The 22,078-nt window shown below is 32.7% G+C and overlaps 2 protein-coding genes and 1 long non-coding RNA gene across 18 annotated transcripts in view; 1 reads left to right on the top strand and 2 right to left on the bottom strand.

Moving 5' to 3' along the window:
- Rdgb (retinal degeneration B) overlaps positions 1–22,078 on the bottom strand; it is a 73,690-nt gene that overhangs the window by 8,696 nt on the left and 42,916 nt on the right. For 2 of the 15 annotated variants that reach the window (XM_083100426.1, XM_083100428.1), the window contains 19 exons: positions 13,644–13,889; positions 12,694–13,030; positions 12,265–12,404; positions 12,017–12,134; positions 10,407–10,842; positions 9,578–9,735; positions 8,914–8,943; positions 8,187–8,291; positions 7,814–7,999; positions 7,344–7,506; positions 6,847–7,245; positions 6,380–6,663; positions 6,151–6,300; positions 5,722–5,984; positions 5,489–5,597; positions 5,053–5,209; positions 4,562–4,711; positions 4,233–4,413; positions 3,736–4,010 (listed from right to left, as the gene is read on the bottom strand). In XM_083100426.1, the coding sequence (XP_082956552.1) occupies positions 3,736–4,010; positions 4,233–4,413; positions 4,562–4,711; positions 5,053–5,209; positions 5,489–5,597; positions 5,722–5,984; positions 6,151–6,300; positions 6,380–6,663; positions 6,847–7,245; positions 7,344–7,506; positions 7,814–7,999; positions 8,187–8,291; positions 8,914–8,943; positions 9,578–9,735; positions 10,407–10,842; positions 12,017–12,134; positions 12,265–12,404; positions 12,694–13,030; positions 13,644–13,721 (3,719 nt within the window). In that variant the 5' untranslated portion in view covers positions 13,722–13,889. Of the gene's footprint in view, positions 1–333; positions 408–1,479; positions 1,744–2,562; positions 2,680–3,731; positions 4,011–4,232; positions 4,414–4,561; positions 4,712–5,052; positions 5,210–5,488; positions 5,598–5,721; positions 5,985–6,150; positions 6,301–6,379; positions 6,664–6,846; positions 7,246–7,343; positions 7,507–7,813; positions 8,000–8,186; positions 8,292–8,913; positions 8,944–9,577; positions 9,736–10,406; positions 10,843–12,016; positions 12,135–12,264; positions 12,405–12,693; positions 13,031–13,643; positions 13,890–15,216; positions 16,021–22,078 lie in introns of those variants that run through there. The other 13 variants (XR_014439067.1, XR_014439069.1, XR_014439068.1 and 10 more) reach the window with 13 other exon arrangements.
- Positions 3,435–5,681, top strand: LOC145972138 (uncharacterized). The gene is made up of 4 exons (XR_014439071.1): positions 3,435–4,080; positions 4,242–4,418; positions 4,519–4,741; positions 5,513–5,681. It is a non-coding gene; the product is annotated as an uncharacterized LOC145972138 (long non-coding RNA).
- LOC145972136 (cytochrome c oxidase subunit 6A1, mitochondrial-like) lies at positions 18,067–21,472 on the bottom strand. Of its 2 annotated transcripts, none has more exons than XM_083100439.1 (3): positions 21,293–21,472; positions 19,470–19,627; positions 18,067–18,548 (listed from the first exon to the last, which is right to left on the bottom strand). In XM_083100439.1, exons 1-3 carry the CDS (start codon positions 21,348–21,350, stop codon positions 18,426–18,428), a joined length of 339 nt encoding a protein of 112 aa, XP_082956565.1. In that variant the 5' UTR covers positions 21,351–21,472; the 3' UTR covers positions 18,067–18,425. The 2 variants fall into 2 exon arrangements, with proteins under 2 accessions (XP_082956565.1, XP_082956564.1); XM_083100438.1 differs by having other exon boundaries at positions 18,069–18,548; positions 21,122–21,472.

The raw sequence follows: 22,078 nt of genomic DNA, 5'->3' as shown, positions 1-22,078 counted from the left end.
TCAGAATATAATTATAAATTATTTTATGCAGGTTTACTTGTAATCGCACGGAATTAGATTTTTCGGCATCTGGAACAATTTACTAAAAGAAGATCGTATATATTGAAAGAAATATAATCGATGCGTATTAAATACCTTTTCGACTTTTGATACATTTACGCTTGCTGCCAGTACTACGAAGAGAACCATAAGTAGATATAAGAGCGAAAAGAGCGAGGCAACTGTGAGGTGAATCGATTAATTCACGCGGAATGAATTCTAATGAATTGATCGATTCTACAAAGCACGTCTTAAGAAAAGCCTTAACAGAGTTAGGCCTAAAATCTATCTTACATTTTCGGTATGTAATCCTTGATACTGCTTTCTCTCATTAACGTTCGCTATCATTCGTCCTGTGATACCGTCACCTACGGAATGCAATGCTGATGAACGAACCAGAACCGCTCGGAAATTTATTAATAACGCACGCGTATGTATTATGATATGGGCACACAGCGGAGCGAATGCATGATCGGGGATGAAAAGGGACTTTTGCCAGTGTTTTCGTTTTTAATGGAGATCACACACAGTATGTATGTGCGTGAGTTCTCGAAATTTCAACATTCATGTAACGTATTAATCGTGCATGGTGTACACATCTCTTGTAAATCTATGGCATATCCTTGTTCGTGCTGCTGTATGGTCCGTTTACGGACAAGCAACAATCTTCAGCCTGATCTACCACCAAAGAAATTATTTGTCGGATTGAGATCATTCCATTATCTCTTTTTTTCATTTAATTAATTTCTATTGATATCAGGCATATATTTGATTGTAAATTTTGTAAAACAATGATTAAAATTTTTTATAAATTTCTTTAAAAAAATAATTATACATGCAGAAATAATGATCTTCTTATATCTTAATCAATTAGAAAACATTATTTTGAAAACTCACAACTTATAATATTTTTATACATATATAAAATATATAAAATTTTCAATTTGTAAATTCTTTTTGAAATAACAGGAAAGAGAGAAAAAGTTGTAAATTCTAATATATTATATTTTTAAAAAATCACAAATCATACATATATTTTAATTAATATTTTAAATGCCGATTGATATTACACATTATAATTAAAATGTTCATGTTTGGATCATATTAATGAAATTAAATCAAGCAAATATATTCAATTAAAATAGTCATAAATTTAAAAATATGAATTAAAATTTACTTAAAATTTAATTTATTGTAAATCATAACTTGAAAAACAAATTAAATAAATCTAAAGAGTATTAATTATCTTATTAAAATTTATGGATCATCTTTAGATTATAAGTTGTGAACATTCTCAAATTAAATGACGATTAAAATATTTGAATTCTCAGTGTATAGAAAGATATAAAACGATTTAAGTGGTAGATCTAGCATTATTTCATAGTAACACAAAACACTCATCTAGCAAGTTTCAGGCGGAAACGTGAGACGACGGTTTACCTTCGTCGTTAAAGTGAGACCGGTTCGTTTCGGGAGGATAACGAAAACGATTTCTCTATTTCCCGGGCGTATCTATAGAGAGGCGGTCATAGAGCAGTCATATTAGCCACAAATCCTGGACATGTATGCACTAGCCGATAGATACAAACAATAAGTTTGAGCGTAGGATTACGACAACAGTCGCTTTCGCCAAGTGAGAGATAGAGAGACAGAGTGCAATATTTAACTACGCTGACAACGCGACATATCCCTCATAGCAGGTACCTGCAATCAAGAGACTGGTCAGGGAAATTCAGTCGGCCCATTTCGCTTTAATTGACTTAGAATAGCGTGAGGACGGTGCAGCGAGCGTTAATAGCAGAAAGATTTTTTTTAAAGGAGAACAAAAGTAGCAGCATTAAATAATAATTATATGTGATAAACGTTGATTGAAAACATTGATTTAAATCGATAATCATGACAATCATATCAATTTTACACAATTGAAAGTGAGAATATTCTATAATTTAATTATTTTTCTCATTTTTTTCTATATCTCATCTATTAATACGTGTTATCTATCTTACAATCTTAAATAAATTTCGCTTTTATGTTGATTCTTTTATGTATTAACTAGAATAAATCTCAAGGAGTACTTCTTGAGAAAAATAGGAAAAATGAGAGAAGCTCCACGACTTTAAAATGGTAAGAAAAATGCAATTTTTTTTAAACAAATAAAGAGAAATGATCTTATTAATTTTCTTATTACGTATACATTTTCGCGTGTAAAAAGATAACGGTATAGACCTAATCATAATTTTATATATAATCCTTCTACCAATAAAGATCGTGCTGCGAAAAATTTGAAGGAAAAGCGGAGGATGTAGGCGCTGATTTCTGCTTTTTTTTAAAATTGAATTTACAAATTTAAGCAAAATATTTACTTAAACAAATGATACATGATATATCATATTCATTTAATTGATTGTCAATTTAAAAATTAGAGAATGATTACGGTAACTAATCATTTGTCATTCAAGTGATTGAAATTGAATCGGCGCCTACGGTGAAGAGAAAGAGCAGTAGACGGTTGTAGATAGTTACCAATGTGAGTAAATAAATTGTACGTAGATTATAGGCGTGTGTTAGATGTGAGTAAGGTAGATTTTCCGCTTTAAGTAGACATTGTTGCGCGCCGGGGAGTTCACCGCTGTGTCGTTACTGGAACATAGCCGGTGCTCGTTTTCACACACACACATACACACACGCACGCACGCATGCATTTATCACTTGACAATTCAGTGCGCGGATGCCGCCCAGGGTATCGTTTTTCGACCCTTTTTTCTTGTCTAACTGCGATAAATGAAAAAAAGAGAGAAAAAAGAAAAAAAAAATAGTATACATCAAGCAAAGCTAACAGTAAATGCTAAAAAAATCTGATGTCATTTATAAGTTACATCTATTTTTCTTTAATAGTAATATTAAACAAATTTCAATTGACTTCCGGAAAAATTGATGAAATTAAAAGAAACGAACTCATTGGACAGCTTCTCAAATTTTTACAATTGAATTGATAATTCATAAAATATTTTTTTAACAGAACAATTTAATCACTGCTGACAGAAATTATTGAAGAAAGAAATCTGCCTTATAAGGCAGCACCGTGAAATAGCGGCTCTCGAAAGCAACATCCAGCAACAAAAAAATTGAAAGAATAAATCCGTCTTCGCGCCAATTACATCTTTTTTGTGTAATAACTCCCAAAGTCAGTTGCATTCCAATTTAAACAATATTGTTTTTGAACACAATTTAATTGATAAAAAATTTCTCTTCTGCTTACACATATACTTTTTCCCTTAATTACAGTAAATTGTAATATGTAAGAAGAAAATAAAATATATTCACTCGATTTACCTACTAAATTATTAAAAAAATAACATTCTTTTTAAAATAAACGTATCTTATTAAAATCGTATCCTATTTGCGAATATATTTCAAAAACAAAAAACTCTTCTGTAAGAGTATGTCATTAAAAAAAATTATAATTAGAAATTAGAGATAAAAAATAATATATAATTGATACTTTTAATCGAGAAAATTTAATATGAGTGCAACTGACTTCAGTAATGCATGACGCTTTCAAAACAACATAGCGTAACAAAACAATAGCAATAAAAAATCCGACAAGAAGATATTTAATTCTTTTTAGCGAAGCGTTGGAAGAACTCTCTTTCTTATTTCAAAATTGTCGAAATGTATCATTTACGGAAAACTCACCTGCGCCGACGCAAGGAAGTATTCTGTCCTGGCAAACCAAACTGACCCCTGGGGATTACCATACGCGCGTTGCCTTGAGCGGGACGTGAACCCCCGTGCGCTTGCAGCGTGCTCAAATGAGCGGCATAGCCATCGTATAGTATTGTCGCCAGCGCCTGATGCTTTTTGGATGCTTTACCGATGACGAAAATCTGGCTCGGTTTGAGATTTATCGCCGTATACACGCTAATGTCTTTCTCGCTGCCGTACGCCTGATGAATTATCATTCCGTGCTCCTGTCAACCATATTCAATTAATTGTAGCAATTGCAGTCGCGTGGAGATGAAAAAATCGGGATCAAAAATTGTAAGAAGAGAATTGTTGATAAAAAAATCTTGATAGCTTTCAAAGCAAAACTGTTTATAAAAAAAATTATTCTCGCCGATCAAGACAATTGTATTGATCAATCATGAACATTTCATTATCTATTTCTATTGTCAATATTTTCTATTATCAACCTTTACAAGCTTATTCAAGTAGGCGGCTTTGTGGGCGAGCGGATCTCTGGACAGGCCATCGGCGAACGAGACGAGACCGTGAGGAAAGTTATGCTGCGACAGCCAGGAAACTACCGTCTGCTGTTGCATGTCAGGTCTCGCAGTAATATAAATGATGAGATAACCTAGTTCTTGCCAATGCCTATTGTAAGTGTTAATAGAAAAGAACTTATAAGTGAGAGAACTTGTAATTGTAAGTGTTAATAGAAAAGAACTAAACAACGTTCATTTATATTTTTTTCAATAGAGATTGCAAATTCAACAAAATCTTCATTTTTTTGATACATTACCTCACAACATCGACAGCACCGGCCCAGACTTTCGGATCTTTGCCGCTCACTGACCTGCTGGCGGCGAAAGAGCCGTCTATGCTGAAAACCACGCATTCGGTTTTCGGCGGTATCACAGCAATGAAAAAATCTACAGACGTGTGATCTCCCCTGCGAACACGTATTAGTTCAAAAAGAGAAGTTAGAAGAATTTATGTTTCTCATTAAAGAAATATAAATTAAATAAAAGAGATTTACATGTTAATTTATATAAACTGCATTTATCTTTCTTTTTACATATCACATTCACTGATTTTCACATTTTACATATAGTTTAACTTTCATTCATAATAGAATAATAAGTTTAATATTCATCAATTTTATTTATTAATTTTAATTAATTCCAATTATTTACAAACCTTTAATCTGTTAAATTATTATACATATTAATTTTTCTGATTAATTGACGATTTGATTAATGTCTATTTGAAATTTAAAAAAATATGAATTACCTTACAACCATCTTCACTGGATAAAGTCCGTAACCTAGCGTTTTGTCATCTGGTATTTTGTAAATTATCCTACCATTTTTGTCAGTTACCTCGGTGGAGAGGTACGTCCACTCACCTGCCGGTGCGTCTCTCATAATATGAATATCCACTTTTTCACCTATAACAAAATGTGAAATGTTTCATTCTCGTTTTATTTATAGTATTGTAGTTTTAGCGATTTAAATGTAAAAATCAATTACTAAACCTATTATTAATATATATAAATCGTTAGCAAATTTGACTAAATAAATTAAAAATCTTGATTAAATTTTATTTATATAGATTAAATAGATTTTTTCAATAAATTAAATACACTCACATGACATACACACATACACTCACATGCAAAAATTAATTTTAAATAAGAAAAATTATTCTTTGTTAATTTTGTCTATACCTGTTAAAGTTATCATATCAATAGGACTGTACATGAACCTAGCGACTAATACTTGTGGTGCACCTTCCCTTACGATGACATCATTTGCTCTGTGATTGGCAGCAACATTCTGAAACATATGATGTAGTCATGAGCAATGCAGCAAAGAGAAGACCAATTTAAAATAAATAAATATATATGTATGTATAATTATAGCGCAAAATTTTAAATTAAATTCAAATAATAGAACGAACCTTAAGTTTAACAGAGGTACGCTTTTTATTCCATTTCTCTCTGGGTTGACCTGGACGGAAGTTAGTGAGATCCTTTTCCTCGTTACCGAGCAGCGATAAATCGAATCTGCCCAATTGCCTCAGAATAAACGCGATTACATCCAAAGATTCCCAATAACTGGCATGGAAGAGATGCGGCAAGGCATTTGTAGGAAAATTAGCGAGACCCTCTGGACAATAGAGCGCGTAATCTAGTCTCTTGGTGCCCCACCACTTTTGTGTCACTGGAGCGAGATAATAATAAGCGTTTTAGATAATTTCAATGCTTAAAAAGAAAAATGTATTTATTTAGAAAGACTATTGCGCATTTAATTCTAAACAAGTGTTCACTATTGATAATAGACGTTGCAAGTAAATAAATAGTAATGCGATAAACAATGTTTTACTTACGGGCAGAGACCGCTTGTAAAGGAACATTATCGATAATGCCCGACATTGTACTTTGAAGCGATATATCGGATAGTCTTCTTAAATGCATTTGAATATTCGGAATGTTGAGACCGTCAGCGAACAGTTGCGGATTTGTCTGGATAGTTTCCACTGAAATAAAATTCACAAAAGATTTAAATTTCGCTTCGTACAATTTGATTTGTAATCTTATATTGTAATATCCACTTACGCAAATGATAAGGTTGGCCGTTGCCGAGCGGATATTTTTGATATCGGGCAATATTGACTGGCGGGATCAGCGAGAACCTCGCCGAGATTAAAGGTTCCAATCTAGCAGCCACAGGATCCGTGGGATGGAACAGATTGTACATTTGATTGACCAACGGCCTGGGTATGAAGCTATTTTTGTCAGTGGAGGCGGTTTTCCTGTAGGCGAGGACCAGCGCAAGCGGACTGCCAAACGTAAAGAAATCCCCTACCTCGAAGTCTAGTTTGTTATGATGTGGGTTGTCGCTGTAAATAAATGTACTTTAATGAAAACTAATTAACACTTTCGATCATGGATGTTAATTCTATGTTCGCGTTATTATATCAAATATTCTGACGTTAAATCACGAAACCAATTCCCCTTCTGTTTGATTTTTTTAACGTTACTTAAAGAAAAATTTCATCGTCAATGTAATCATAGTCGCTCACCCGGAAGACCTTCTTCTAGGAGATGGCGCGGATAGATGCTTGGCATCTTCGGCATTACCGCCGTTGTCATTGCTCTGCTGGCCACTACCACCTTCCAGGATGCTGTTCTCGCTACTGTGTCTCGAATGCTGCGTTGTTCTGCTCAGAGCGTCATAGGTCAGGATAGAGCCTACTGAGTCGCCCACGAAGCAGATCTGCCCGGTGAAGCCTTTACCCTCTTCGCTCTTGATGAAATCGTGATACACTTGATTAGCAGCCATCACTACACGCGATACCGCATCCTGATAATCAGAACTCGAGCTCGCCAGCAACGGAATTGCGCCAATCGGGATGGTGTCGTGTGTAACTTGCGGCGCATCCATACATGAAGGCGATACGTCGAAGCTGTACGGACTCAGACTATGTAACAAGATTATTATAGTTACATTATAATAATTATGATTCTAATAGAAATTACAACTGATTCTAATAGAAATGACATTTAAATACAATATTACCTTGATAAAATTCCAAGACCTTCGGTACAAATGGAAGGACAGGCAACAAATTTAATGGATACATGTCCGACCATGCTGGGATAATGCTGCCTCATTACGGATTCGAAAGCTCCGCGGAATGTTGTTATGTCTGACTTTTTCGCAGTTAGATCGACATTCGCATCTGGAATACAGAAGCGTGATTTGATATATATGTTCAATATATGAGCCATCCATTTAAAAAATTTAAAAATAGAGTTAATCGTTTTATCCTGCAAATGGCTTACATATATATAAAAGTGCTATCGTTTATATAATAAAAATTACATAAAAAATAAAGAATCTATAAAAATATATTAAAATCCATTAATTAGAAAGTTAATATAATTTGCTTAAATTATGCAAATTATATTTAGATTTGCAATTAAATATAGTAACCAAATTTAAATATAAATATTCATGTTTCTACTAAAAAAAAGTATATTATTTACCTAAAACACTGCCACCGTGCACTACAATAATTAGAACGGTAATTTTGCACGGTTGATGCGTAGGAGAATGTTGAGGGGATGTTGGACACGACACATCAATACTGGTCGAGGTGCGGATCTGCAGTCTCTTATTATTTCTCTCGCTAGCGACACGCTGCAGATATGAAGGCGAAAATATTGTATCTTCTGTAAAATATTAAAAGAAAGATGAGACAATATGAGACTCCAGTCGCCTTATATATATATTAAACGTTATATATAAGGACCGTTAAGAATAGCTAGAAAACATATTTCACGTAATATTCTATTTATTATTAAAAAAAATTCAATAATTAAAATTATAAATTACAAAGATTTTTTTAAATATATTAACCTTGATCGTTTGCCGCAGGCGGTGTTCGCACAGTCGTGTCGTCCCCTTCTGCTAGAAGATCCAAAGAACTCCATTTAGCTAATGAAGAGCTATCTTCAAAGTCCTCTGTATAATCAGAAACGTTAACGCTGCTTATGCAATGCGTCTCTCCGATTAATCGCGAAATAGGACTTTCGTAATAAAATATGAATTAACAATATTCAACAATCTACTCAATACAATATCTTAAAGAGCGTATCTATATTAAAAAAATAACAATTTTATAAAAAATACAATATGTATATAAATTATTCACTATATATAAAATATAATTTACGATAAAAATCGAATTTTTTAAAATACGATGAAATTCGAATTCTAGATTATATAGAAGTCGTATGTTATTCTATTTGATACAATATGCAAAACTCTATCTAATGTATACAAAACGAATCGATTTGTTAGCCGCTAAATTAATTTTTTTACTACGAATAGAGCCATGCTGCCTCATGCCATATGTGCGAATCTTTCATGGATTCTAATTACATGCTCGATTCTAATTGTTAATCGAAATATGCAAATTTCATATGCATTTATATTTCATATCCAAACAATCCGATTTGTCGCATTGTCTATGTTTCTCACATTTTAAGGTTTATTCATTCTGCAGATATATCCTCAATATATGGAATGATGTCCTTTCGCAATTTATCTCGCGTTTACTACTTAATCGCTCTACGTATCCTACCTTTGCGTATAACAGGTATAATGAACCCAGCTGCGGTATGGGATGCGACATAAAAAACAAAGAGGATAACACATAAAAACGCAGCACATGCTGTCCTGTCTAGTTTCAGTTATCTATGTATTATCTCGCAGAACACACTTCTTTCATATAAATTATTAATAAGCATTACATATCATAAAATCCATTAATTTCACATTAAAATATCATCAAACATAAATTGTAAAAAATTTTTTCAATATAAAGGAGTTATTTATATTATAATTTAATATATACCACATATTTATAAGAGATCTTTAAATGATGAATCATTTGATGAATTTATAATCGATATTCCTTCTTATAACAATTTTCTCAAAATTATTACTTATTTTCTACATTAAATAATTATGTAACATGGATCGATGCCTGATATTCAAATATTTGATTGCTTTGAAATATATCCGTGTGTGAAAATTTAAATCTCTTGAATAATATTTCTCTCTTCTTTGTATTGTCTTAAAATTGTTTGTATAAATGTATTAAAACTTGTTACAACGGAAAGCAGTGTGCCGCAAAATTACTATTCGGCTATCATTCATTTATGATGAATCGTGTGTCAAATGCTTCTCTTTCTAGATTATCACAGGCATGCTACACGCATGCGCGCGCGGAATAATAGTTTTACCTTGACAATCGAAGAACTCGTCATCGCTACCGGATTCGGATTCTCTGACGATGCTTTCCATCCTCCAGTTTGCGATTTGAATGTCAAAGTTCTTGTTTGAATTCGGCGAGTGCAAGTTACTCCTTCTCCATTCTTTCTTCGCATCGCTAGTCGCAGTTCTGTAACGTAACTCACTCTTAATTAATTTTGGCTTAATTTATAATTCTAATAATATAATAACATTATACATCCACGTAAATGACAATAACCATCACTTATGTCATTGTGTTATCAAAAATTAACAACCCTTTAGTTGCTGCAGCTGAGCTGATTATCTCATATTACTAATAACAGAAGTATATTGGTGGATTCTGACAATTATATCGTATCATTTCAAAAGAGTAATGAAAAACGGGCGATTATAATGCTTGATACATGAAATAATCAGTATCATATAAATACACAAATTTTAAAATTACACGTAACGAATATCTTATTAGTCAATAAACGCAGAAAAAAAACTATAAAGATAATAATTAAACAGATTACCAAACTTATTTTTTTCGAAAATCCAATCATTTAATAGTCAAAGGAAAATTTTATTTAAACTCCTTGCTTGTTTTTTCCTATATAAAATCATCTCTATACAGCCATTTATCAGACATCCTATATATTTTTATATATTGTTACTGAATTTGTCACTGTTTAAAATAACCAAAAACAATTGTCTAAAAAAATTCACTGTTAAGTTCACTGTTAAATGACTATTTCAGAAACGAAATGTTGACGCAACCATAGAAACAACATTTTATCATAAAACAAATGTGCGAAGCTAATTGAATAATCTTACTTGATCTCATTAAGGTCAACCGGTGAGTCTTCAGGACTGATTTCGTTTTCGGAGCTGGCCGCCGTATTTATGATAGGAATGTCGGATGGCTTCCTGAAGGATAGTGGACTCTGCGCCTCCTCCTTTTCAATGCTGCCCAGGGTGGCCGCCAATGTCTTGGCAACATCTGAATCCGGCGACGTCATTGATGCGTTTGCCGTCACCGGAGTTGCCGGTGTCGTCGTCGTTGTCGTCATCGTCGTCGTCGCAGTCGTTCTCTCTCGATTCTCGTTCTCCTCGAGCTCCTCGTCCGTCGATTCGCCGAGCCCCATTTTGCGCTGCAACGCCAGCTGCGTCTGCCGTTCGATCTCCCTAATATCCTCCATCGTCAGACCGTTCCACTCGTCCTGCCAGGCCCAGGCTTGTCTGTGCGCCCGCACCATCGTCTTCCGCAGAGCTGGAACCGACCTTAATACGTCTCACGCACGAACGCATGGATGCGCCGGTTAAAATTAACCCTTTCGATCACGACCTCCTGTGTTGCGGGGAGCTCTCGGAGGCAACGTTCTCGGTGTGCGTAAAGCCGAGAGTAATAGCAAATCAATAAATAAATGGTTCGTTTTGAATTATATTACTTAGAAAGTAAATTGTCAAATTATTCCAATAAATTTTCTTAATCTTTATTTTTTCGAATGTGTTTAGACCGACACAGATTGGCCTTCTAAAATCTAAATTATTTAAATTAAAATATCGTGATGACATCACAATTTCAAAAAATTAGACATAGACAATCAAGAATAAAATTGTATAGTTCTAATAATTGACTTATTTTTTAATGAATACTTAAACGATAATTTATTTGGCTCTAAAGCTTTAAATTTAAAAACATTCTTTAATAGTCATGATCGAAAGATTTAATTCTTTAGTTGCCGGACTTTTTGCGTGAATTTTTCAAGTTAAATTGATCAAATTTAATTCATTATTATTCATAAAAAAGTGAAAAATGAATCAATATATAAATTACAATGTATAGACTGTATCAGAGATTGCAATTTTTTTTAGCAAATTGTGGCATAATATTATTGCGTTTTATAATTTTTCTTTGTAATATTAAAAATATTCAATAAAAAATTATATATAAAATATAATAAATATGAATTTATAATTATGTATAAAATTGAAATCAAGATTCGATTATAATTCTCCAAATTAACTAAAAATAATATTTGTATAGTTATATTGGTGCTTCGGTACAAAAGCTCTTAATTAATGTATGTATAATTCTTGTGACACAAAATGCATGATTTTTTAAACATTTTATATACATTTAATGAAATTGTACTTAATATTTAATATTACAAAGAAAAATACATATTTATTTGGTAAAGTTAAAGTTCTCTCAATTCTTTTATTAAAAAAAGTAGAGAACATATGGTCTTCGAGATAATTTTATTTTTTTAGGAAATAATCCTTTCTAAATTGTATGAGAGAGAGAGAGAGGGAAAGACTTGGCGAAGAAATAATTTCCCTCTTATAGAAGATTAATCGTATTAAAATCTACTTAAATTTTACATTGTCCGGCATCCAAAGAGCGAGAAAGGGCAGAGAGGTGAGCATATTACGGTACTAACCTACGTCGTGTATGAACTTTTCTAATTTCGTTTGCATGCCCCAATAACGGAACTCTACTCGGCATAGCTTGTACGCGCACATTAGTGACTTGCCCGATGGCGTTGGCTGTTGCTTTCCCTAAACGGCGAGAAAATCGCTAATGTATCAACGGTGAGACTACATAAGCAGAGAAAGGTGTAAATTTTTCGAAAAAGATGAAAGAAAGAAAGAGAGAAAGAGAGGTAAGAGAGAAAGAAGAGATTTATACTTCCACATCGGCCCAATAATCGACCAGCCATGTGTCCTCCAGTGGGCCTCTTCCTGTCTTTTCCGACACGTACAACTTAGGATCTTCTTCCTTCATATAATCGACCCCGTAAGGTTGATCCTTGACGATGTCGATCAAATCTTATCAGAACAAATAAACGGCGGATTTAATCGAGAATAATAAAATTGATGATTCATCACATAACTTTCTTAAGAGATGACGTTAAATATTTGTCTATAATGATCAGAAAATTGACGCTCAAACTTTAGTACCGATAAATAAGAAATGTAAATAATCATTTATTTGGTAATCATCCAAGAATTTGACAACAAATGTTTATCATTGAAAAATATCGCAACGCTCTTTTTTAGGTTTAGATATAAAACTTAATTAACAATGTCGATCGATCTAATCTAATCTTTTCTTTACCTACGATCCTGTTTCTGTAATCACTGCCGCTAAGATTGAAGACATTCTCCTGATGACCATTGTCCGCGAAATAGTAGGTCTCTATCTCGACGGAGAACTTTTCTACAAACGGACACGTGTAGCGAGTCTTAGTGTACGGATAGGCGTTCCATGCCTCTTCCTTGGTGATCAGCGCCGACTTGGGTAGCAAGCTCTTAAACCACCCCGGTAGATGACTGCCCACGTGATAGATCTTGTGCGTGTATTGGCCGTCACCGCCTGGACCATTCTTGTACGGCTCGTTCTCGATTATCTCCACGCCGCTGCCAGCACCTTTGCTCTCCTCCCGCGATTTTTTCTGCGTGATATACGAACGTATATAACTGTTATACTGATCATTTACATCCGATCGCCCTCTCGATCATGTAAAAAAAATATGTATCTTTATTAGGAGAAAAAAACCCCCTTTCCTTGCACACTAAAAAAACGTGAATGGAAGTAAAAAATAGAATAAACGTACAGAATATAATTGTAAGATGAAAATAATATTATTGAAAAGATGATATACGAGGGAGACGTAAAAAAACTCGCATGTTAGAACCAATCGTAGAACAATCTGTTGATATAATTGATATCTAATACTGTTCGATTTCTTTCTCCTCATAATAAATCATCATAATAAATCCTCATAATAAATCACATAAATCAACCGTGTTTTGTATAGGAAAATTTTGTAAAAAATAGTAAATTAGAAAATTAAAAAAAAGGGATTTACAACTTTAACTAAAAAGAACATTTTTAGCGATTTTTTGTAGTTCATCTACTTGTCAGATCATTATCCAAGTGATTTTGCTAGATTTATAAAAAATGTAAGTGGATCCCGTAAATTGATTACTGAATTCTGAATTTTTTTTTAAATACAGATCAACGCAAAACTATTATTCGTAATTTAATGTTAATGTGATAATTACCGCTATCATATACAGCTGAGCGATTCGATACTCCTCTACCGTAAGAGGTAGCGGTATACGATACTCCTTGATCAACATTTTATCGGAGCCTGTCCTCTATCACCCGTGCATCTTCGCAAAGTGCATCTCTCCTTCAAGGATACCGGACGCCGAAGTCGCGTTCGACGTCTTCGTAACATCTCGAGAGATTTCTCTCAATGGGAATCGCAAGTGATGACTCCATTTTATGTTAGCAGGTGAAATTTTCTGTAATAATAGAAAGAAAAATATCTTTTCATTATCGCGATTTAAATACAAAAATATTAAGTTATACATATGTTATATAAATAATAGTGTGATTTCTTGCTCTTTTCTGAATGAACAAGATCTTGATAAAATCTTAATAATAGTGACAGTATTTGAAAAAAAAAACGGAAAAACGAAAATTTAATAAATAAAGAAAATATAACATGATATGAAAAAATAATTTTTTTCTCTTATCATATTTTCGTATAAAAATGTTACCACTTAATGTAATAAATTAAAAGCGAAATTATAATATTATTGTTACAATTTATTATTGAAACAATTTTTTCATCTTTTCTTAATCGAATATCTCTTAATTGATTTTTATATTTAACATTTACATAATTTGTATTTAACATTTTATTAGCTAACGATATTCTTTCATTATTAATCGTACAAAAATTTATAATATTATCAATAATATTATAGAATCACAGTAAAAAGAGGAGAGTTTCATTATTATATTCAATTTTTCATTATTACAACAAGTTCTCTACCAATAAATTAGATTCTACGATAGCAATCGCTGTATATTTATGAAATACCTATCGTGGCATACAAGCCACGTCCATTGTATCACAAACTATGCTCTTCTGAGCGAATTGCTATATCGCATCCTTCTCGATGCTTGCCATGCCGGAAATACTTCGGTGTTTATGTCATAGTTAAAAGTAGCCATTAACAGTTCGAAAAATATATCGCAATTGAATAATAAATAATTGGAGAATATAAAGGATTTCAATTTATTTCCCACAAATAATTGCAATATTTATCAATATCGGTAAACAATGTCAAGATGCATCTCGAGATATATAAATGCACAATTGATAGCAAAATGAAAAAATAACAAAAATTTTATATATATAATATTGAACAAAAAAAAATATTATTATGCGTAAGAGAAAGGAAATCGATATCTATATCATCTACAATCATACAAATTAATAAAACTCCATTTTTAATATTTTCATATTTCTACCACGAGAGATTATTACATGAAAAAATATCATTCCATAATAATTGTCGATTGTTTATTCGTTTAAGCGCGAAACGTGCAGATAGAAACAAGAAGCGAAACGAGCGAAATGTTTATTTATACGCACATCAACCTCGAGCAAACCTAAACTTTACGTGGAGCCAAGGAAATTAATGACTGATGTGATTGAATAAAATCCGCTTTTATACATACATCCGGGAATTTAATTTATAAATCTCGCACAGATATATATACATTCTTATTTAGTACAGATAATCGGAAACAGTATGAATGATAAAATGTCAAACATACCATTTAATATGCGACGTAGTTTCCGGAAGAAATATTTTCAAGTCTCCTGTTGAATCTCTCTTTTGTATTCCGATTAGATGCGATATTCGCTTGATAGAAATTGTGCGAAAATACGCATATTTTCCTCGCGAAAACTTTCAATCACGCTCACTGAACAATAATTAATCCTTCAATCAATACTTAAGTTTGCTCCGTTCGTTGCTTTTCGCGTAAAGGAAAATCTCTGTACATGATTTTAAACATTATTTATCAGACTCGATGACACGGTACAATAATACAGCTTCCATCAATCAAACTCTCTGCTCCTTTTGTCAAAGAAGAGTTGCTTAAATAGACAATAGAAAAAAATGTGTGCTGTTGTCTTACGATGTTTATTGCAAAGTTATTTCTTTTTCAAAGCCGAGAAAACCGATATCGTAACAACATAAAACTCAAGTATTTACCGAAGCCTAATATTAGGAATTAAAAAAAACATGCAAGATAAAAATAATATCGTAATTTTTTGTTGAGTTGTTCGGCGCTTTTTTTTACATTGCAGATTCCCCTCGATCCGATTAACAAAAAAAGAACACGTCGAATGTCACTCTCGAAAGAGAGAGAAAGACGGAGAGGTTTCTAAATTTAATTTATAAATTATCGATGTAGGAAAGAAGGTAAAAACAACATCGAATACACGAGCGATGTCACAATGGGAAACATGGCGAGATCGCGATTATTAGCGACACGTCGACGACAGGGTGAGGGATGACACCTCGAGAGACACGCACACGAACGCGGCGACGCGCTGCCACCAACTGACCCGACGGAGATTGCTCGATTGGAGGCGCGATCACGTCGCGCGGCGCGACTCGTCGAACCCGCGAAATCGTCGCCGGCCAATCGGAGGAGCTCGTAGTATCCCCGCGACGAGAGCTCACGCGGACAGGACCGTAAATTAAACGGCGCTGATCAACCAACATGTGTTATTTCACGAGCGTACTCTACGAGGGTGTTGTATGACGAGTTACATACATGGAATTTTTGACAGCTAGAAAAATTCCTTAGTTTTATTAATCATTAAAAGATTTAAGAATTGTTTATTGTATGCATCGAGAAATGTCATATAATTGTATGGTTTCGAATAAAAAATTTAAATATAAATTTTTGACAGCTAGGAAAAGAGGAAAATTCCTTAGTTTTATGAATCATTAAAAGATTTAAGAGTTGTTTATTGTATGCATCGAGAAATGTCATATAATTGTATGGTTTCGAATAAAAAATTTAAATATAAATTTTTGACAGCTACGAAAAGAGGAAAATTCCTTAGTTTTATCAATCATTAAAAGGTTTAAGAATTGTTTATTGTATGCATCGAGAAATGTCATATAATTGTATGATTTCGAATAAAAAATTTAAATATAAATTTTTGACAGCTAGGAAAAAAGGAAAATTTCTTAGTTTTATCAATCATTAAAAGATTTACGAATTGTTTATTGTATGCATCGAGAAATATCACATATTGTATGGTTTCGAATAAAAAATTTAAATATAAATTTATATATAAAATTCCTATATTGGTAAAAAATAACGAGAAAAATACACAAATGTAGATATAAATATCAAATAAAAAGAGAGATTATATGATAAATATAAGAAAACCTTTGTAGAGAATTCTCAATAATTCTCTATAATGGCACGAGTGTGTTAAAAAGAATATGTCTAGCAGTTGTACGATTCACGATAAAAGATATAAACAAAAATACGATCATACATGTTGATTTCGTCCGCGCATCTTCCAAATGACGAATCGTGAGGAGATTTGGACGCGACAGCAATTCCGTCCAACTGCCGCGAACCCTGTATCGGACACGCGAAATCGAGGGGGAGCGGATCGTTCCTATAGATAATAGAGACGCGAGACCGGAGATTAGATAATAGAAATGTGACGCCGGGGTGATTTAACTCGCCACTGCCCGGACACACCGTCGCGGTCGCCTCCTCCGCCTCCACCTCTCCCGGTCTATTGATCGTCCCTGAACAACCAAGAAGGCGCGAGACCAGCTGCGTCCCACTCGCGATCTTCTCCCTCCAGCCAGCTAATAACCTCCCCCCTCCGCGCGAGGAGGCGAGATCGAAAACGGCGCGCACAATCGTCTCCACTTTACCCTTTCGAGAACGTCTGTGTCGCCGCTCGTTTTCTCTCATTTCAGATATGTATATATCTCGAAAATATATCTCGCGAAATGTACCTCATTTCGAGATTAAGTTCCATCTCTGTGATTTTTCCGAACGACTTTTTTTCGCTATATACACAGTGACAGGGCAATCTCTTCCCAAAAAAAGCTCTTGTAGCTTACCTCGAGAGCTTTTCAAAACACTATAATAAAGTATTCTTTTATCGAGTACTTTTCGAGTTATAAGGCTTGAAATAATCTCTTAATTTTAATATTTTAATTTGTAATTAACAATTACATATTTTTTCTTCGAAACAATTATGTGTTTTCTTTACACCAATTGATTCCTCTCATTATTTTGTACATAAAAGTATTAAAGATAATCGAAAAATGAACATTTTATTAGATATTTTATGGTTTATGTAAAAATTAAGAAATTATTTCAAGCCTCATAACTCGAAAAGTACTCGATGAAAAAATACTTTATTAGTGTTTTAAAAAGCTCTCGAGGTAAGCTACAAGAGCTTTTTTTTTAGGAAGAAATTGCCCTGACCCCCTGTATGTATATCTTTCGAAACTTTAAAAATCGAAAGATTGTCGTCTAATAATTTATTCGTTTAGAAAAAGTATTCGGAAAAATGATTTATACGAATATAACAGAAAAAGCAATAATATTCAGACAAATAACATGTTTTCAGAGACCTTTTTATTTTGAGACTTTTATGTAGCGAAGCTTCAAGCAACTATTTTTTATAATAATTTCAAATAAATAAACAATTTTGAATTATATACTAAAAAATAATATCTAACTGCGCTTTTATTCAACTAAGAGACATGTTTATATGTAGATTTAATATTTCACATAATCTTTCAGCTTTAATATTTCATATAATCTTTCTATCTTCTTTCTATTTTTCTTTTTTTTTCATTCTCTTGCAGATAACGAAGATTAATTAAAAATTAAATCGACTACCATATGTCGAACAGACAAGTCATCATATTCCTCTCGTCCCTATTTCCAGCTGTCACTGGCAGGATCATGCAGGATCATTTCGACTAATTGCCCGTTTTCTTGTAAGGCATTTCATTCGGATCCTCGACTTCATAACCATGCGGTGGCACTGGATTTTTCACGGGATTATGAAAAAGCGTGTGATTGCCATCGCCCCAAGGAAATGGCTGTTGAGAGAAATGAAAAAGAAATAAAAATAAAAATGAATGCAAATTTCTAAACTATACCGATCTAATATTTGCGAATCAAATATTTGAGGGTAAAATTATATTTTGTACATTAAACTAAATTTATTATCTACTGCGTAAACTTTCGGATGGCAATCGATAATAATTTCCTGATTTTCCGAGAGGATAAATTAATTTTTCAGATACATGAATTAATTTTTAAAATATTAAAAAGTCACAACGATAGAAGTACATAAGCTTGTCATAGAAAATTAATGGAGTTGAGAAAAATGGATCTATTTACATCTCTAGAAGTGAAAGATCATACTATTGTTTCTCTGTCGTTTTCTTGTTTGAAAATTTCACGAAATATTCGTACAGTAAGAAGTATAAAATCTAAAATGTATGAAGGAATTAGAGTAAGTCAATGAAATCGTGGGTCTTCTTTAATCGATAACAGAGACGACCAAGAAAATAGGTCTAGCTATTGAAAGCGTGTAATAAACTACTACAATGCATAAACATGAATGAGTAAATAAAAAATTTACGTCGATTAAGTTTCTTGCAAAATCTAAATTTTAATCTATTTCGTCAAAAGTTAAGCAACAGAGAAATAATAAATTATCTATTAGAGAGAAACAATAAATCATCTTTTGATGAATGTGATCTGTAATATAATTTTTATAAGTAACCTGCAGAAAAATAGATGACTTAAACATGATAGAGAATTTGATAAATTTACGAAAATATCTATTGTCGTTATTTTCCAATAACTAAATTCTCATTCGTAAAATCGGCTGCAGATTAATTCGAAAAATAATGCAATATTTATGTGAATTTTGATGTTTGCAACAATGATTACAAGATTTTTCTCAAGTTCCGTTTCTATGGATAGTGTTAATAAATAATGTTGAACAGAACCTTAGTCCGACGACACATGTATGGGAGATCCAGAAACGGTTCTCTTGGTTGCTTCGCCTTCTCTTTCTCCCGTGTATAAGTAATCGCCGACACGATCACTATCAAAGGCAACGCAACGAAGAGGGACAGCATTCGCCAAAAAACGAGCTTGCGCGGATCTATAATTCACAATCGGTATTGTTTATTGTTTATTGCATAAGCGATTAGCAATTTCTCGGGCGAAAGTTAAACTGCATTTGTCATAATTGAATTCATATATTATCCATTGCATTTTATGGATTATTTACATGAGATAATTAAATATAAAGAATGTGCTAAAACAAATTTAATTAGTTTTAAATTATTTAAAATTAGTAAAAGGCTTTATGGACCAAGCAATAGGTGTAAAGTATGCGAAAGTATAGATTATTACAAAATCATATGATGGCACATGTATAATCATTTATTTAATGTGACAAACGCTGCGTTTCGATCCACATCGGATCCTTTTCAATGTCTGATAACGAAGTAATAACGATCGACATGGAAATACAAGTCAAAACGTAAAAACACGATAATAATATATACATGAGTTTCGGAAACGCAAAAACGCGAGAAATGTATTGTTTACAAAGTCAAGAGAGTCGAAAGCAGATATGCGACATAACGGACAATTCAAAATTTTAATTAAATAAAAGCGCAACATAATATTCATGATCGAAGTAACATAAAGAAAAACCGAAAAGAAAAATCGCTAATAATTAAATCCGCAATATAACCAAAGAAATGCGCTGCTCACCCCTTGACTTTGTAAACAATACATTTCTCGCGTTTTTGCGTTTCCGAAACCCATGTATATATTATTATCGTGTTTTTACGTTTTGACTTGTATTTCCATGTCGATCGTTATTACTTCGTTATCAGACATTGAAAAGGATCCGATGTGGATCGAAACGCAGCGTTTGTCACATTAAATAAATGATTATACATGTGCCATCATATGATTTTGTAATAATCTATACTTTCGCATACTTTACACCTATTACTTGGTCCATAAAGCCTTTTACTAATTTTAGATTTGATTTTATCGTACGGACCATTTTTCATTTATAATTTTTTAAATTATTATTAATAAAATTCATTGTATTACATATATTTTAAATTTTACAATATATAAATATTAAAAATTTGTTTGAAACTATAGGAATATAATATAGAAAAAATAATAAATAAATAAATAATAAGGTGAATAATTAAATTTGATTTTCGTTTAAAGTTTAATAAATAATTTTGCATCATGCATGATGTTTCAAAGAAAAAACAATATTATCGATATCATCTTTTGTGTTTATATACGTAATAATAAATAATAAATAATTTAAAAAGCAATTTCTTTGTATTGTAATAAATCTAACATTTTCTCTTTTCTCTCTTTCAGATGATGCATATATAATTCTATCTCCTTCTGTATACGTATAATTCTATTTCTATCTTCTATCTTTATTTTCCATTTTGATATTAAATCATCATTCGCAATTCTAATCTCACTGCATCTAAATCTTGGGGCACCATCAGATTCACGATATTTCAAGAATATAAAAATTTATCGCAAAAGTTCGAAATATGTAGAAAAGTTCGAAATATTCCAAGTATGTGAAAATTTCCAACGTTACCCGTGTCCGGGCAAGGCCACGTTGGTTGCTTGGGACAAGGAGGTGGTGAATCCTCCCTGAATGAAGGACACGGTGGGCAAGGATCATCATCCTCGTTTATTCTCAAAGAAGAGCACGTCTCCGGTACGTTTCGCGATTGACAATCCTTCGATTTTTCAAACGCGGACTTACGAAAAAATGTCAAACGCCACAAATCAGATAGTCGCTTGGTACGCGAGAACAACGTCATGTTCTGCTTCGTGTATCTCGATAGATGTGCCTTTGAAGTCGTTTTCTCAAAGGAATCTTGAAAAATTTAAAAATCCTAACCAACTCATTTATCTGAAGTCATTTGTCTGAAGTCAACATCACGATAATCGATTGATATTTGCAATAATTTATAAAGAAAAAGAGTTCAGATAATGCCAATATATATTAAAAAATTAAATCTGTTTTATTTTTAGTATTTTTCGTCTTCAAATATTTTCCATATACAACACATAAAATTTTAAATAGAATTCTGTTTTAAATTTTGTCGCACATTATGGAGCTGACGAGCAAGCTTTGATCCCTAGATATTCTCTATTCTAAAAAAAATTTATGTTTAAAATATAATTCTCTATTCTAAAAAAAATTTATGTTTAAAATACATAAAATTTTGTCACAGAAATGCAGAACCTAACTTGGATTTGCTGTATATTATTATATTCGGATAATAGTTGATACAATTGTACATAATTTTTCAGCCACAAAATTTTGGAAACAAAGTCAATACGTTTCACTCAGCTGGCACGGATCTAATTGTAAGAAGATGTTGAAGAGATCGCGGGTCCGTTTAGATTCTCCAATGAAGATGAGATTAATGGTAGAGTGCACTTAAGTGCCAAGAAACGATGCGCTTACAAACGAGTGCATCGCGCGATAACGTGAAAATGTCGTTTAATCCGTATTTTATCGACGCGCCGCTGTGTCTGGGCC

The sequence above is a fragment of the Camponotus vicinus genome, unplaced genomic scaffold (assembly GCF_025532165.1).
Source record: "Camponotus vicinus isolate PSW18456_S1 unplaced genomic scaffold, iyCamVici1.0 SCAF_5, whole genome shotgun sequence".
Taxonomy (NCBI): Eukaryota; Metazoa; Arthropoda; class Insecta; order Hymenoptera; family Formicidae; genus Camponotus; species Camponotus vicinus.
Note: the sequence above shows the minus strand (reverse complement) of the source record. Positions and strands in the feature narration are given on the sequence as shown.

Excerpts from the sequence above, each read along its gene's own strand:
- LOC145972136 (XM_083100438.1), bottom strand. The coding sequence starts at position 21,350 with ATGACGTTGTTCTCGCGTACCAAGCGACTATCTGATTTGTGGCGTTTG. Across the intron at positions 19,628-21,121 it reads GTGGCCTTGCCCGGACACGG|ATCCGCGCAAGCTCGTTTTT; the intron begins GTAACGTTGGAA and ends TGTGAATTATAG. Across the intron at positions 18,549-19,469 it reads ACATGTGTCGTCGGACTAAG|CCATTTCCTTGGGGCGATGG; the intron begins GTTCTGTTCAAC and ends TTCTCTCAACAG.